General features: G+C 35.1%; 1 protein-coding gene across 1 annotated transcript; it reads right to left on the bottom strand.

The window, feature by feature from the left end:
- Positions 1-7,596: 7,596 nt before the first annotated feature.
- LOC131626509 (protein ENHANCED DISEASE RESISTANCE 2-like) lies at positions 7,597-14,493 on the bottom strand. Its single transcript, XM_058897332.1, has 21 exons — positions 14,098-14,493; positions 13,873-13,947; positions 13,688-13,741; positions 13,521-13,586; positions 13,369-13,418; positions 13,109-13,215; positions 12,932-12,981; positions 12,742-12,842; positions 11,625-11,720; positions 11,449-11,513; positions 11,293-11,364; positions 10,808-10,954; positions 10,349-10,653; positions 10,039-10,102; positions 9,775-9,950; positions 9,461-9,562; positions 9,291-9,341; positions 9,068-9,211; positions 8,878-8,973; positions 8,257-8,358; positions 7,597-7,923 (listed from the first exon to the last, which is right to left on the bottom strand). The coding sequence occupies exons 1-21, from the start codon at positions 14,275-14,277 to the stop codon at positions 7,831-7,833; spliced, it is 2,196 nt and encodes a 731-aa protein (XP_058753315.1). The 5' UTR covers positions 14,278-14,493; the 3' UTR covers positions 7,597-7,830.
- Between the last annotated feature and the right edge of the window lie 1,181 nt (positions 14,494-15,674).

The following is a 15,674-nucleotide window of genomic DNA, read 5'->3' as shown; positions in this document are numbered from 1 at the left end:
AAACAACCCGTATTCTAACACCTATAATCCAGGGTGGAAGAATCATCCAAATTTTGCTTGGAAAGATCAACAACAACAAGGTACCCAGAAGGCAGAGTGGGAAGTGGCAATTGAAAGATTAGCTGGGCAGTGTTCTCAGTTCCAAGAAGAAACAAGAAACAACCACAGAAACACTTCAGCCTCAATTAAAAATCTGGAAGTTCAAGTGGGGCAGATAGCACAGCATCTCACTCTACAGGCACAAGGTACCCTTCCGAGCTCAACTGTGAAAAATCCGAAAGACCAAGAGAAGATTAATGTTGTTACTACAAGAAGTAGGAGAGTAGCAGAGTCTGAAAAAGAAAAAGAGGAAATAGATGACCCCATGGTAATAGAGGTGGATCTGGAAATAAGAGAGAATCCAAAAGATCCAGAAGTTGTGGTGCCACCAGTTAAACCAATTGAAGAAAAAAATAAGAAAGACGCGGAACCGGTGATAAAACTACCCTTCCCCTCCAGAGTGACAAAGAAGGGTTCAAGAGAGAAAGACTTTGAGAAGTTTACTAAGTTGTTCAAAAAGTTAGAGGTAAACCTACCATTCTTTGAAGCCCTTGAGCACATGCCTTTGTACAAGAAATTTATGAAGGAGGTGTTGGGGAAAAAGAGATCACTAGGAGGAGAACCAAAAATTGCAACGGAGAAGTGTGGTATAGTTTCGACAGCAAGAAAGATCCCAATAAAGAGGAAAGACCCTGGGGCGGTGGCGATACCATGCACTATCAAGAATATAGCATTTAAAAAGGTACTCCTCGATTCTGGGTCTAGTGTGAGTTTAATGCCTTTGTCCATTTTCAAAAAGCTTGAATTAGAAAAGATTAGTGAAAGTAAGACACAGTTAAGGTTCGCTCATCACACCGTTAAGAAATCATATGGGGTAGCTGAAGATGTACTAGTGGAAGTAGATAAATTTGTATTCCCTGTTGACTTCCACATCATGGACATTCCGGAAGACGAAGAAACTCCTATCCTTCTTGGGAGGCCATTTTTGTCGACAGGCCGCTGCAACCTCGACATTGAAAAAGGAACGCTGACGCTGAAATCTTTTGATGAAGAAGTAACGTTGAAGATGTTAGGAGTCAAAAGACAGAGGGCGGTTGTGAATGATCAAACTTCTGATGGTATGACAGAAAGTGAGGAAAAGAACAAGAAGTCTAAACAGCTCCAAGAAAAAGTGTCAAGCATAGCCTCCCGGGTGGAACCATCTTATGTAGTTGTCAAAAATCTTAAGAAAGCTAAGGAAGGCAAGAAGAAGGTGGAGGAGAAAGAGCAAGGAAAGAAGAAGAATGTGGGAAGCAAATTAAAGAGAAAAGCGGTGAATGCTTTTCGTCTTCATGAGTTAGTGGTTGCGAAAGTGACAAGCAACAAGGTTTGGAAAAGGAAATACCCTCCATAATAAAGGGTAATGGACCGTCGAGCCATGCGACGTTAAACGAAGCGCTCCGTGGGAGGCAACCCACGGTTTTAATAATTAATTTTTCTGTCTGTTTATGTTATTTTCAGGAAATAAAAGAGGACGTCTCTAGTGAAAGCTCGGAAGTGATCATTGGAGTGCAATACCCTCTGTGAGTCACCTCTCTCGAACTCGTTCTGAAACATTGAGGTCAATGTTTAGTTCAAGTTTGGGGGAGGCTCTTCTCTTTGCATTTTATTTTTATGTTAGTTTTATATTATTGGTATGATGTGAAACCATAAAGTGAATTCTGCCCAAATATTTTACCGAAATTTTAAATTTTTGTTGAAGAAGTTTTGATCCTAAAGAGCGATCGGGAATAGTATATAGAGATGAAGCGAGGATTGTTTGAGGACAGGAAGTGCGGAATAATGTGACAAGAGGTTTGTTCAAGCACCCTTGGTTACCTGAAAGAGATACGAGTCTAACGTGTAGATTTGCACCATAGTACTTGTCTCCTGAGAAGTACTTCTCGAGTAGTTTATTGATACAGTCTGGCATAATTCGGATTCACTTGCATGATGGCTGGTTGAGAAAAAAAAAGAGAACCAAAGTTGGCACCAAATGATGAAAAGGCGGTAAAAGGCAATCGGCTCGCTAAGTTGGGTAACCCTCACCCGGTTATTCAGCCCAAAGGAGATTGATCCCCAAACGTCGTCCAAAAGGACAATATATAACTGCAAGGTTTGAAAATTTCATCGATAATAAAAAGTAGCCAATGCTGCTAGTTTGGTGCCAGGAAAAAATAATAAGAAGCCTTGATCCGTCTCATGCAGGTGATGATTATTATAAGAAATGCAGTGCCTTAATATGATTGTCCGAATGAAAGAGGAGGAAAATCGGAAAGAGACTTAAGTGCAAAGCATAGTTGGAGAGGTATCCAAAACGGGAGCTTCAGGATTAATGTGGTAACAAAACTCGTCGCGTCATGTGAATGCCGAACCAACTGTTTCTTGATCAATACAGACAGATATCTCACGTATGAACACCGTGCGCTTTGAAGGTCATTAACTTTTGTAGTTGTCGCTTGAGGTCAAGCAACGGTTTAAGTTTGGGGGAGTTTGATCAGTGGTTTTCACACATAGTTTTATCGTTGTTTTTAAGTATGTTTAAGTTTTGTTATTGAGTGTTTTATTTCTTTATTCGTCATTTTATGCTTTGGTTGCATGTTTTAATGTTTTCAGGTTCATATGGAGAAATCGGAGTAAATCAGTGCGAAACTCGGAAGTTTTAAGGAAGTTCAGAAAACATGCTACAGGAGGCCTGACACGGGTGGCCGTGTTGCCCAACACGGGCCGTGTCAGGAAGAGAGTTCAAGAAGGTGGAAAAAACAGTGGTGCAACACGGGTGCCCGTGTTGCTCAACACGGCCCGTGTTGCTAAGTCTGGGACCAAAATTGAAAAATAAATATTACAGGGGGCCAACACGGGTGCCCGTGTTGCACAACACGGCCCGTGTTGGGTGATGACGCTGATTTCAGTGATTTTTATTATTTAGTTTAGTGGTTGGCCTGCAGGGGTGTTTTTGGAATTTCCAACCAACTTAAGTGAGTTTGCACTATTTAAGAGGGTTTTCAAGATGAATTAGGGATCTTTTTGCCACACGAAGAATTGGAGGGTTGAGAGAAGAAGCCTATGCAATTGGAGAAGAACAGAGAACTCTCATGAGCGGAAGCCATTGAAGATCAAAGTTCATCATCTCTATTGTAATGTCTTTATTTGATATCTTTGTAATTTCTTTGGATGATATGAGTAGCTAAACCCCCCAATGCTAGGGGGTGTCCCTGATTAACATTTGTGATGAATTTGAATTCCGAATTTCAATAACATATTTCTCTTTTACATTCAATTTAATGGTATAAGGTTTTTAATGCTTTCCTCGTCGGACCAGCTGGATTGATCTATGACTGACAATTAGGATTGACCTCCATTGTTAGGGTTTTTATACCATTATATTATAGTAGATATCACCTAGGACTAGGGATACCCTATAGTAACCAGATTGTTCTTGATTATAATAATATTTGATTTGATCACTAATTTCGAAGGACTTTGGGATTAGGATTTCAATGTTCAAAGGTTTTCCCACTAAGGACTTAGGAGCAAATACCCTTAAGAACTGGTAATTGATAAGTTGAACTTTGTTAATGGAATAAGGGTTCAGAATTGTTACATGTTAATGCACACACCTACCCTGGCATGTTACTCATATTTGGCCAAATCAACCTTTTTAAGTTTATTTGCAATTTAATTTGTAATCACAAAAACCAAAACCCCAAGGCTTTTTGTTTAATTGAAGTGCTACTAACTCTATAATATCACGCAGTCCTTGAGATCGATATTCGGGGAATTTTCCCTTTTATTACTACAGAGGCAAAATAGTACACTTGCTATTTTACCGATCATCACCCTTAGAGGTTATTACATCTCTGAATCCTAATAGGAATCATTGTCGCTCTTAAGGGAAATTAAAATGTTGGATCCTTTAGGGGGATCCTTGCCGCCTTTAGAGGCAATCAAAATGTTGGATCCTCGGAAGGGATCCTTGCCGCCATTATAGGCAATTAAATTGATGGATCTTCAAGAGGAATTCTTTTCGTCCTTAAGAAAAATTAAAATGTTGGATCCTTAAGGGGGGGGGACCTTGCCGCCTTTAGAGGTGATAAAAATGCTAGATCCACAAAAAGGATCTTTTTCTCCCTTAGAGGCAATTAAAACACTAGATCCTGAAGAGGGATCCTTGTTGCTCTTAAGATCAATTAAAAAGATGATCCCTAATAGGGATCCTTGCCGCCCTTAGAGGCACTCGAGATGTTGGGTCCTCCAAAGGGGTCCTCACCAGTACGGGGGTGATCAAAGTCGCCCTAAAGTGACCAGTCATACAACAACCCCAATAGGGAGCCGCGATCACCCCCACTAGCCGCCGATGCTTAGGGTCCCCTTGTAGCTAGTCATTTCGCCCACATGATAGTCAAGAATAGAATACAAACATATAAGTAGTCTATACAAATAAGAGGAACATTCAAAAGGCAATAAGCAACTTAAATATTACAAAAAGGGATATTACTGGTCATCTCGTAATATTTAATATTACTCGTCATCCACCAACTGGTCATCTCGAACCACATGGAACAAATCCATCTGACTCAAATTCAAATTCGAGTAGAAGAAGGTTGTCTATCCTTTTGCCCTTTCAAAATACTAAGTCGAGGTAGCCACAACCTCATCCTTGAGCGACGAGGCCTACCCCTCCAGAATTTTCACGGAGCTAAGAACTTCTTTATGAATGGATGACATGTGGGTTTGGTCTGATGTATCCTTATCTACCTGAGCGAGCAATGCGCCAGTTTGGGTATTTGTAGATTATTTCAAGATACCCCTCAGAGTTTTTTCCTCCCATCATCCGTCGTAAAGATCTTGATGTGATACTTGAGGATTTCGTGAGTCACTTGGTACCTAAGAAGCATTGCAGGGTGCCAGCTCATGTACAAAGAGTTTATGTTGACAACTACATGACACGGTTCTATAGGGTGTCACACCCTATCGTGACATCAAACGTTGTTGGAAAATCACCTAGGCCTTCTAATCAAGCGGTACTTGAGGCTAAGGATGACCACCTAGGACATAAGCAACATTTGTCGGCGTATTATGGATATGGCGAGATCAGACAGAAGCAAAACTTTTTGAGAAAAGGAGTCCCCAGTTGACCCTCGTAGAAAACATTATGACCGAGACACGAAATATCTTGCAGTACAGGCGGAGGAGAAACCGCAAAGTTAGACAAACACAATAGTTTATGTTTATTTATATTATTTTTTGTATTTTCATAACAAGTTATGTATGGTCTGTACATTTTGATTTTATTTTAATTAGTTTGTGAATTTTTAATGCATGTTTGAATAATTAGTGTATCTATTTTATAATTTATGACCTAAATTATAAGTTGGTCTCAAAAAGTGTCAATGTTGAGACAATGTTGCTGCCTTGAAAGCATCCAGGAGGTTTCCGGAGATGTATATCTGAAATATCCCTTTTTTAAATGACTTCAAGAAATATTTCGGAGATGCATCTTCAGATAAATCTAAATAATATACGAAAATATATCTCCAGACCAAATTTTGTTCAAAATTGAGTCTCTATAAAAAATTATGTATGCTGGTGTGATTTTAGGTGTGTCCAAATATATATCTCCAAACAGGAAAGATATTTTGAGTTTTCAGATGTGTGGGTAGCACCTAGGGCTGACAATGAACCAAACTAACTCAAAAATAGTTCGCAACTCGATTCGAAAATTAAATTGTTGAACTAGGTTCATGAACCAAATGAGCTGAGTATGAGCTAAAAACTAAGTTCGTTAACTAAATGAGCTGAACTTGAACTATACATAGTTCGACTCGTTAGGTTCATGAGTCAACTCGATTATATATGAGATAGATTATATTGTCTTTAAGAGTAGGTTCAAAGATTTGCTCTAAATCTTAGTATCATATTTTATTTTAATCTAACGGTTATAACTGATTATTTATATTCTTAAGTGAGAAAAATATTTCTACAAATAATTATACAAATAAAATTAAAATATATAAATTCCAATCTTATAACTTTTATTTTATTTCTATATTTTTTATTTAAAAAAATATTAATTTAAAATGTCAAATATATATATATATATATATATATATATATATATATATATATATATATATATATATATATATATATATATATATATATATATATATATATATATATATATATATATATATATATATATATATATATATATATATATATATATATATATATAAAAGTAGACTTTAAAAAATTATTTTTAAGTTCGTGAAATAAGCGAGTTGAATCTAACAAGAGTAATCTAACGAGTTGAATCGAGATGTTCGTGAACTTTTAACCAGTCGAGTTTGAGCTGAAAAAATGTTCGTGATAAACTCGAACTCGGACTCGGCCAATTCTTAATGAGTCGAGTTTGAGCTGAAAAAAAGTTCGTCTTAAACTCGAACTCGGCCAATTCTTAACGAGTCAAACTGAGCTGAAAAAAAGTTCGTCTTAAACTCGAACTCGGTCAATTCTTAACGAGTCAAACTTAGCTGGAAAAAAATTCGTCTTAAACTCAAACTCAAACTCGAACTCGGCCAATTCTTAACGAGTCAAACTGAACTGAGGCGAGTTCGAATCGACTCGACTCATTTCCAACCCTAGACGCATCTCATAGAATGATGAAAAGAATATTTTCCTAAATTTATTCGTGAATATTCGTTAAACCATCAAACCTGTTTTCACGGTGAGTTTTATCTGCAGCTACCCACTAATACAGTTTTCACGGCGAGTTTTATCTGCAGGTACCCACTAATACAGTTTTCACGGCGAGTTTTATCTGCAGGTACCCACTAATACAGTTTTTTTATTCAATACCTACCTTGAATAGAAAAAAAAAGAGAGACTAACTTCCTTGACCCCACCCCAGTCCCTTTGGTAAGATGTACATCTATTTTTAAGTGGTGTATAATTTGTTAGGGTCGTTGGATTGGTAGGTATGTATACGGACACTCACTTTTAATAGTTGGATGCAAGTGCAATTATCTTCTACAATGCCGCGACCGACGACACTTGCATTTCACTCCGACTGCTCCAATCTGCACCCTTTTTATGACACTATTATTAGCCACCTAAACTATAAATAATAGTTTGGATTACCATATTTAGATTATTTAAAACTAATAAAACTAGAACAAAAATTAAATAGTAATAATAACATTAACAATAATAATAATAATAATAATAATAATAATAATAATAATAATAATAATAATAAAAAAATGTTTTTATTGTAATTAATCTTGTCAAAATAATTTTGACAGTGTTAGTCTTCATTATTTTTATTTTTATGCTTTAAATCAACCTCAACTTCATTATTTATTCCCGTTTGTATAACTTCTTCTATGGAATAAATTAACAATATAATATCTAAATTAATGTTTATATTTTGCATTGAGTTATTTAATTATTTTACAAAACTTGCATGAAATGAATTGAGAAATTTTCTTCCCCAAAAGTTAACTGCCAAGATTTCCTTGCCTAGATTTAGGAGAGTGAAAAAAATCAATCAATTTTAATGAACAAATGCAACTTCTTTTACAAAGATTCATTCTACTCCTACAAGAACCCATTCATCCTAACATTGCTCACAGCACCATAAACTGCTGCGCAATTCAAATAATCTATTGAACAAATAATGATATTTCTGAAAGCAGGTACATGGAGGCAAGAATCTAGAATTTCAATCTCAATTATCTACATTTGCAACTTGGATTTCCCTTTTCCAAATCAAGGCATTAGACAAACTGATTTGGAAGCATCCAGATGGTTAAGGCGGCAGGTTCCAAGAAGAAACTCAGGGAGCTCTTCACGTGTGTTTCCCTGAATATATATTAAAATTATTACTATATATATCAGCATATAAGAATAATAATGTTTGTTAAATCAGCTCAGTTGGTAACTATACATAGACATCAGATACAAGGACCTAAATTACTTGACCAAAAATAAATAAATGATAATAATGATAATTATATTCGATCAGGAGGCAATTAGCATTTGTCATCATAAGATCATGCATAAATACATGAGTGTAATGCAGCATTTCTATAGCTTGGTTTGAATCTACCCATGTGAATTTTCAGTATTAAATAATTCCCCAATTTTAGCTGAGAATTGTTTAAAAGGAAGAAAAAAATTACAAAATTATTTTACCTGTATTAGAAATGCCATCTCAATAACCAGATGGTTGAGGTATCCAAGGACAAGATTCACAACACCTCTTGCAACAGTTGATGATCCAATATCAATTCCAAGCTGAAATAGATGCCACAATTCCAAGATAAGTATTACACGAAAGATGAGACCAATGTACTCAAGCACGAAGTAGGATCAGTCGGCTTGGGAAAGGTTGTAAAACTCTGATCCTTAGCACGGCACCTAAGATTCTACCGAAGGGAAAAATGGTAATTTCATATGTATTTATACACACACATGCACAAAAACATGAAAATTTTAATTCTGGCCCATCATATTGTTTTATGATCTTGCTTCAAAAAGCTCAAACTTGACCTCATTGGCAATAAAAATGATCTTTCTCTAATCGTAGCACGTAAGATCTATAATCCAGTATCCGATCTTGACTACACTGGATGAGACTCATTCTCCTTACGAGACTTATTCTCCTTCACTTCAATATTTTTTTGGGCAGACCACAAAACTCATCGACACATACATAGTTTCAAATGCACCAACTTAAAATCACTATTAACACATGTATGCAAATTATCCTGATTTTCCTAAAAGTTAATTTTTAAAAGATAGTCGTAAACTTACTTCCAAATAGTTCTTTCCCTGGAAATAGTTGATTTCCAAAGCTTGTCCAACTAAGCACGCCTTCTTTCCTACACTCTGTTTTACAATCCATGAACCCTGAAACAGCAATGTCAACACTCAATCCAAATATTTCATGGGCTAAACAAAATAAGACTCGAGAGCAGATTGCGTCTGTGATTACTTTACAAACCTTAGATATGTAAGGTATGAGTTTAAATCTCGAATTTCTGAAGGCATTATCACCCTTGATAAAACTATCAAGCAATGGAGCATCTTCTACAGGGGTGTTCATCATATAGTACAGTGCTAGGTTATATGTTGTAGAACCTGGAACCTGGTTCAAAGAAACGCCTAAATTAGTGTCGCGCGAAATTTTATGTAGGAACAATCTAAGCAGAGGACTATTGATTAACCTGGATGTTTATAATGAAGAAGAACTCAGGCCCACCCTGTGCCGCATATTTCTACAAGGTTAAAAAAATTCATCAAATTTATTTATCTTTATAATATAGAGTATAAGTAGTTACTTGATGGCTAAATATACTCAAAGTTAAGAACCAAAACACCGACGAGAGAAAACAACCTGCACAATGCTCCCAGGACGGCCACCAAGGTCATCTTCCCTTTTTTCAGATCTCAACCAATCTGCAGCAACCAATTGCATCAAGGTCCCCTTTGCTTTAACCTGGTAATCAGTACTCCAGATGTTTGAGATCGGTGACAAAGTTAATAGCTAAACTAAATAACAACAAAAAAGATTATTGCGTATAATACGGTTAAGCTTCGGTTAGCATCTTTAAACAAAGAATTTTATTTTGTAATATAAAAGGAAAATAAATAAAAAATTGCATTTGATCAGCCCATATTAAAGTGATAATGCGCTGCTTCTTCTCATACCTTGAGACGGTCTTGAAGATAATTTTCTCCACGGATCAGGAAAGTAGACGGATCTGCTTCTGTCAAACTGCAAGGTAACGTACAAGTAGGATCTTTTGGAAGAGTTGATCCATACGGGCATGTAGTGGTCTCTTCTCCAACCATCTCTTGCAAATCCACATAACCTCTTTTATGAACTGCACAAATGGTTCTAGGCATTTTTAATCTAAGAGAAAGTAAAATAACTTATAATTACTATATGCTATCAGAGAGTTTCCAAATGACCTGCAAGATCGTGCAATTTTCTCACAAAATTAGCAGCAGATGATAACTTTTGGTGGCGAATGTCCTGAAATTCTCAAATTCATATGAGGGCAAGAAAATGCCAAATCAATCAAAATATAAGTTTAACAATATTTCTTTTGCAAAATAATAATAAATATAAGAGTATATACAAAGAAATCTGTTTATAAAAAACATTGAAATTTAAAGCAATCTCTCAGTATTAAGTTTCGAGAAACAAACTGCATTTTGAATAACTTTGCACTCTTCATTTCTTTCAAGTGCAATAAAAGCAATTATTTCAAATGTTTACCTGAGACTTCTGGTGACTACATTCTGTCATCCATCCATTTTCCGACTCATCACAGTTTGATGGTTCCATAACATCATAAAACTCATCATCAGCATCATTTAGACTAACAAGGACTGCATGCTCTGATTGCGTTGGATCTACTTCTCCAATTGAGTTATCAGGATTGCTCTCATTTGCCTGTATTTGGGTATCGGAATTGGCATATTCTTCCTTCAGACCATTCCTTCTGTTTCTTGTCAACTCTCCAGATGAATAATCAGACAAAGTGCAATTCCCTAGTCTAGCTCTAAATAACTCTCGTAATGCTGCACATGCAAGAGAAATCAATAAGTAAAATCTAAACTAGAACAAAAAACTTCTGATTCAGTATATATGAATCCAGTGATATAAAATAATTGTCGGCCAATAACCATTTAACAGTAATGTCCAATAATATAATTTTTTTTTAAGAGACACTACCAGCAACTCTCCCAAGCATTTGAATGGTTATGGAGTAAGCCGATGAGGATTTAAGATAAGATCTCCAGCATTTCCAATCAATCGCAAGCATGTGCTTTACAACAGATTGCTTTCCCATGTTCGCCGGAGATATAACATACCCTCCACCTACAAAAGAATGTAAGTTTTCATACTTCAATTGCTATCATCATGAATTCTCCTCTAAACTATCAATCAATCAACTTTCTGCGGAACTAAAGCACCTATAAAAACAAATTTGGAAATCCTGAAATATAGATAAATTGGATATTATGATGACAATAGTGATTAAGTGAAGGAAAATGATTCAAGAGTTGGCAAACTAATCTTAAAGTTCAGAATGAGTATGATTGAAAGCAAGAACATCATGATTACAATAGTATCAAATTTATTTTCTGGGTAGTATGAGGCAGCTAATAGAAGGGAATAAAAATGTCTACTATTTCTACAGTTTCAGCATACGTTACTTTTAAGGCAGGCACGGACATAGCCTTTCTGACGAGGACACTTTTTGTGAAACACGGAATGGTAAAGAATAACTGTGACAAGGAAAACCAAATTAGTTAATTTCATTCAGAATAAGTGTGTATTAACAAATACTTTGATCTACAATTTGTTACTACCATAGGTTCCGTCATCTTCTCTCCTCCAATAACGCCGCAGCAACAGATCTCTTCGTTTCATTCCCCTGTAAAAAACATGATATGAACCTAATAAAATTATTACCGGAAAAAGACCAGTAGATACTGCCTCAAAACACTAGGTGGTACACGATAAGCATTAAAGGATTGGGTCTTACCAAGGCAACCAATCACTATATAGCTGCTTGTGAATAATGTCGGTGTGACCATCTAGGTGTTCAACTACACTTCCCTTGGAAAAACAGAAATCCCATCTGCAAACCAATAGTTTGTAACAAAGCAAAAAACACTAGAAAACCATGGTTTATTGAATTTCGGCATGATTGTACTGCTTACTTATCCATTGCTATAACATAACCTATATACGACTAAACTTTCTTTTTGCAGTTAATTGAAATATTAAACGTAACTGTATACAGCCCAGATTCCTACACACTATTATTTCAAACAAAGCACTCATGTTTACCTTGGTTCATGTGGGCATGATTGTTGACCATAAAGTAAAAGACCATTTATCAATGTCCAGTTAAAAGTTCCATTGGATCTTGATGTTGGTTTTGGTTGATGGTAGACTTGTTAATATAATCCAGAGCCTTTTTATTGAGCATATTATTTTGCAGAGTTTGGGGAGACTAAACTGAGAAAGGAACTTAGGTGATGTTCGATTATGCTGTTCTTTCATCTCATGCAACTGATAATGGGCTAAGGGCTCTATTAAATGGAATGCAAGGAGACCATTTGCCAATGGCTTTCCAAGATGGAGCATATGAAGACTAAGGTTTATTCGGATTATTTTCATTTCTTCAGAGCTTTGGTTTAGTTTTGTTTTGCTCTATTACTTCCAGCAATCTCTCAGTGTATGAATAATTAATCATTTACCAACAAAAATATAATATAGTAAAATTGCATAGATATAATATGCGGTGACATTGTAACTCCGACCATCACAAGGGGTTATAAGGTGGATGGGTTGGTTTCAGAGGACGGACAAAAGGATCGGACATGGAGTGAAAAGGAGGGCATAGGTTCAACTTCCCTACTAACATTTGCTGTTAGAAAAAGTTACAATATGCAAAGCCAACTCCCTCCCTAACATAACACGCTAAAAGCCCAAGTCAATAATAAAAAAAAAATGAAATTATCCTATGACAAAATGTCCATGTACCAATTAAAAGTTGCATCTAACGCAAAAGATACAAACATTAAATTAGATAATGTTTTCTTGTTAATTTAGCAGTGCCTTTGAGCAAGATTACATCCACTTAATGTACTTACTCAGATCTTGAAGGACCAAGTGCCATAAGAGTCTGGAAAATGGCTTCTGAAGTTCCATCTACCACACCAACAGCCATTATTGCAGGATGATCATCTCGTTTCTGGAGATTGGACGGGGTATTAAAAAATTCGTCGTTTCCATTTTAAATTAAATATAAACAACATTTTACTAAAACGGAATTTTGCCAACCTTCCCACAACCAGAATCCCTATCTTTTGCTTCCTTGAATAGTCGTAAACCTTCGTTGCACCCATAAAAACATCAGCGCAAGTTTTAGCTAGGTTTTGATTATGTGAACTTAGCAAAAACTATTTTTGAATAAAAAAACAGCCACAACCCAAACAGAAGACTGAAATAAATTTTTACCATTCTGGCAGCCAAAGATTGTCCAAGGCGATGGGGCAATAACATCAGAAGAAGAAAGTGTCCAGTCTTTAGAATTTTGGTGATTTCTACTGGAAGATCCGCTTAAGCTGTAAGCATGTCACCAAATAAGAAACAAAAGATCATGCAACAAACACATACAAAAAAAAAATATAGCTCAAGATAGCTTCAAATACTCATCAACCAGTCAACACAAGACTTTTCGTTGCAGTAAAAATCATTCAAGGAAAAGATAAAAATACCTAAAAGATTGCCATCTTCTCTTGGAACATCCTAAATCTTCTGGAGCACCCTGCACATGTTAAAAGCAATAGCTTCATCCATCATTCAAACAGTTCCACCACAAGCCAAAAAAGCTTCAGATCATGGATAAACTACCTACTGATATATATACCTTCAAAGACGCTTCATGAAAGCATTGAATCCATCGCGCCGCTTCTTCAGGACGGCTCGCTCCTAACTACAACACTCAAGTTTCATAATTCCAAATCGAAACATAATTTCAAATTAACAAAAACCTATATTTCAATCCAAACCTAATACTCTAATAGTTCACCTCACCTTTAATCGATCATTATGATTCGAAGTGTTATATAGCGTAAAAATGAAAAACACCTGCAAAATTCACACAATTAAACAAACATTAAGCATGCTACATCAATATTAACTTAAAATTCAAACACAAAAACCAATAATAATTTAAAAAATAAACAAAAATTAAAAAATTAAAAGTTACGCATATATACCTTTCTGTTAATACTCTCTCTTCCATTATCCATTACACGAATACACGAATCTACAATAGCACTTCTAACAGGATCCTGAAAAAAGAAAGTTTCCGTTTCCGTAACCGTTTCAGTTTCACAGAATCTAATCTAACAAACTCAATATAGTAACATTTCTAACTTCGTTATTAACAGAACCTGATCGGTGAAATGAAATTGCAAAAAAAAAAAAAAACGAAGAAGAACCTGATCGTTAGAATTGGGAACCGATTTGAAGCTACGAAGAAGGTGATGATCGAGAACGAAGTAACGCTTTCGAGAAAACTGAAGTCCGAAACGGTTACAGCGAATAAGGTATAACCAACCTTCCATTGATGAAGATGATGAAGATGTAGCAGTTGCTCCATTTTCATTACTACTACTCATTCTGTTTTGAAATTCACCTTTCACTTTTTTTATTTATTTATCGAAATGATTCTCACTCAATCATTGAACTGAGAAATTAATTAATTAAATTAAAATAAAATAAAATAAAATAATAAATTGATTCTGTTGTGTATGAACTATGAAGTGCAAAATGCAAAACGCTTTGGAATTGCAGATTGCAGTTGGAAGTGAACGAACAAATCAATGTAACGAAAGTGTTTGCGTTGCGTTGCGTGCCTTTTCTATATCAGACAAACATTGCTATTACTCGCTGACGAGTAAATGCAAATTCTTGTAACGGGAAATTACTTTGTTGTCCCTGGTCTTTTCTTTTCTCATAAGTTTATGATTTAGTTTTATTATTTTTTAATTAGTTTGTTTATGATAAAAATACTTTTTTTTAAGATGTGGTTGGCTTTGTGAAGAAGCTTTAGCTAAAACTTTTTAACAGCTGTAGTAAGAAGTGAATAAATTATTATTATTAATTGGGTCATGCTAACGAGTGCTCCAGGGGCACTCTTTAAGCATTCTAAATAAAGAAAATATTCTTTCAAAAGTTCACCATTTCAATTTTCGATACATTAATTACGCATATTTCCAAGAAAAACTTACTTTTTAAAGCTATTAAAGAGTGCCCCTGGAGCACTTGTTAGCATTTCCTTATTAATTATTATGATTGAAGATTGATTTCCGGGTATAAGAGTATCTTCTTAACGAATCCACAACAGTAACTTGTCCCCTCTAATGAGCAATTAATTGAATAAACCATCCGTACAAGTAACTTCAATCTCTTTTAATCTCTATCTTCTTTTTTTGGGTTATGTCTTAATTTCAATCTTAAAAATTATTTAGGGGGTTTATTAGATTAGAATTTCAAAAGATTTTGTATAAAATAAAGTTTAAATTTTTTTTAAAAGACTGTAATGCTTTTTAAAAAGACAATTAAGGTTTATAATGGGAATTTCTAAGGCTCAGTTCGGTAAATCATGTTTTTGAGCTTATAGTTTATGTCTTATGTCTTATGTCTTATAAGCTCATATGATAATTTATACCCATTTGGTAACGGTCTTTTCATCACGAGCTTATAACTTATTTTACTAGCTTATAGCTTATTTTTCAGACGCTATTTCAAATAGCGTTTTAGCTTATGTCTTATAGCTTATCATTTTTTCTTCCTTTTTTATCCTTATTATTTTAATTAAAATCCATTTTTAACCCTTATAATTTATTTTAATTTAAATAAAATAAATATATATTAAATATCTTTTATGTCATTTTACATTTATAAGTTGAACCGCTAATTTTACCAAACACTTCAATTAGCTTATAAGCTATCAGTCTCAACCATCCGCTATAAGCTATAAGTCATCAGTCATAAGCTATAAGCTATCAGCTAA

This window comes from Vicia villosa, unplaced genomic scaffold (genome assembly GCF_029867415.1).
Source record: "Vicia villosa cultivar HV-30 ecotype Madison, WI unplaced genomic scaffold, Vvil1.0 ctg.000301F_1_1_1, whole genome shotgun sequence".
Classification (NCBI taxonomy): domain Eukaryota; kingdom Viridiplantae; phylum Streptophyta; class Magnoliopsida; order Fabales; family Fabaceae; genus Vicia; species Vicia villosa.
This window is presented reverse-complemented; position numbering and strand designations above follow the sequence as displayed.